General features: G+C 39.6%; 1 protein-coding gene across 1 annotated transcript in view; it reads right to left on the reverse strand.

Annotated features, from left to right (window-relative positions):
- TBC1D4 (TBC1 domain family, member 4) overlaps positions 1-1,120 on the reverse strand; it is a 47,027-nt gene that overhangs the window by 44,333 nt on the left and 1,574 nt on the right. Inside the window, exon 2 of the mRNA XM_009319515.1 lies at positions 892-981. Within this exon, the coding sequence (XP_009317790.1) occupies positions 892-981 (90 nt within the window). The remainder of the gene's footprint in view (positions 1-891; positions 982-1,120) is intronic.

The following is a 1,120-nucleotide window of genomic DNA, read 5'->3' on the forward strand; positions in this document are numbered from 1 at the left end:
GAACAACAGCAAGATAGAAAGGTGAATCCCTCAGCCCTGACATTTAACTTTGTAAGACACTTTTATTTATTACTGGACACAGCTAGGTTCATCTACAGCCATATTCTCCAGAAGAAACGATGCAGGTGAACTACTGCTTTTCTGGAGGGCTGATCTGATGCTGTCCTCCTTTCATTCCAGAGGCTTTCAGGAACTGAGCTGCTCAAATACAGCACACTCAGAGCATCCTAAATGGAGATTAAGCTACTTCCGAAAGTATATCCAATGCTCCCCCAAAGCAGAACAGTTTATACTTTGTTTTCTGACCAATGATCAAAGTTGCCACTACCACAGCTCAGACTGGTTATTTTGTGTTCATCGTTTCTGTACTTAAGCTCTTTGGGAATGACATTGCATTATTTTTGTGCAGTATCTACTTGAAACTGCTACCAGGTGAGTGAAAGCCCCAATTTCAATAACAGTTATCACTCTTGTAAAGGCAAATCAGTACTTCAAGTCTGCTGCAAGTGTTCATGAAGCAATCGCAGTTTAATATCCTGTTTCTTCAGCGGTACCCCCCAAAGAAGTTCACGTATCAAACATCATGCAGGACTTGTATATACATGAGTCACAATCGCTCAAAATCCCCCACCCCACCCCCTTTTTTTTTTTTAATTAAGGAGCCAATGGGGTAAAAGAGCAATTTACTTTTATTCATGGTAATTTAGATAGGATAAACTGTTTAAAAAATGGCCTTTGAGACCAAAAAAAGGAAAATAGCACAGAATGCTGAAAAAGAATTCTACATTTCTTTTTTTCTGCTGCCTATAGACCAGCAAGGCAACCCGGCTGAAGAACAAATAAATTCCTTTTCTTCTGATGATCTACATGTTGCTTCTTATTAATGCTTACCTGAGAACATGAGGAGATATCTTTAAAATTCTTCTCAAGCACAACAGATTTGGTGTCTGGACTGATGAGGTTAACTTCAAACCTTCCAACCTGGGGGGAAGGGGAGAAAAATAAGTCTAGTTTATGACTGTCTTGGAGGCACAACATTTACAGCAACAAAAATGTCACAATCTAGCCTTTTCTTGTTCACATAGAGTCCCTTCAGCACAACAGCTTACTCACTTACTCA

This window comes from Pygoscelis adeliae, unplaced genomic scaffold (assembly GCF_000699105.1).
Source record: "Pygoscelis adeliae isolate BGI_AS28 unplaced genomic scaffold, ASM69910v1 Scaffold500, whole genome shotgun sequence".
Taxonomy (NCBI): Eukaryota; Metazoa; Chordata; class Aves; order Sphenisciformes; family Spheniscidae; genus Pygoscelis; species Pygoscelis adeliae.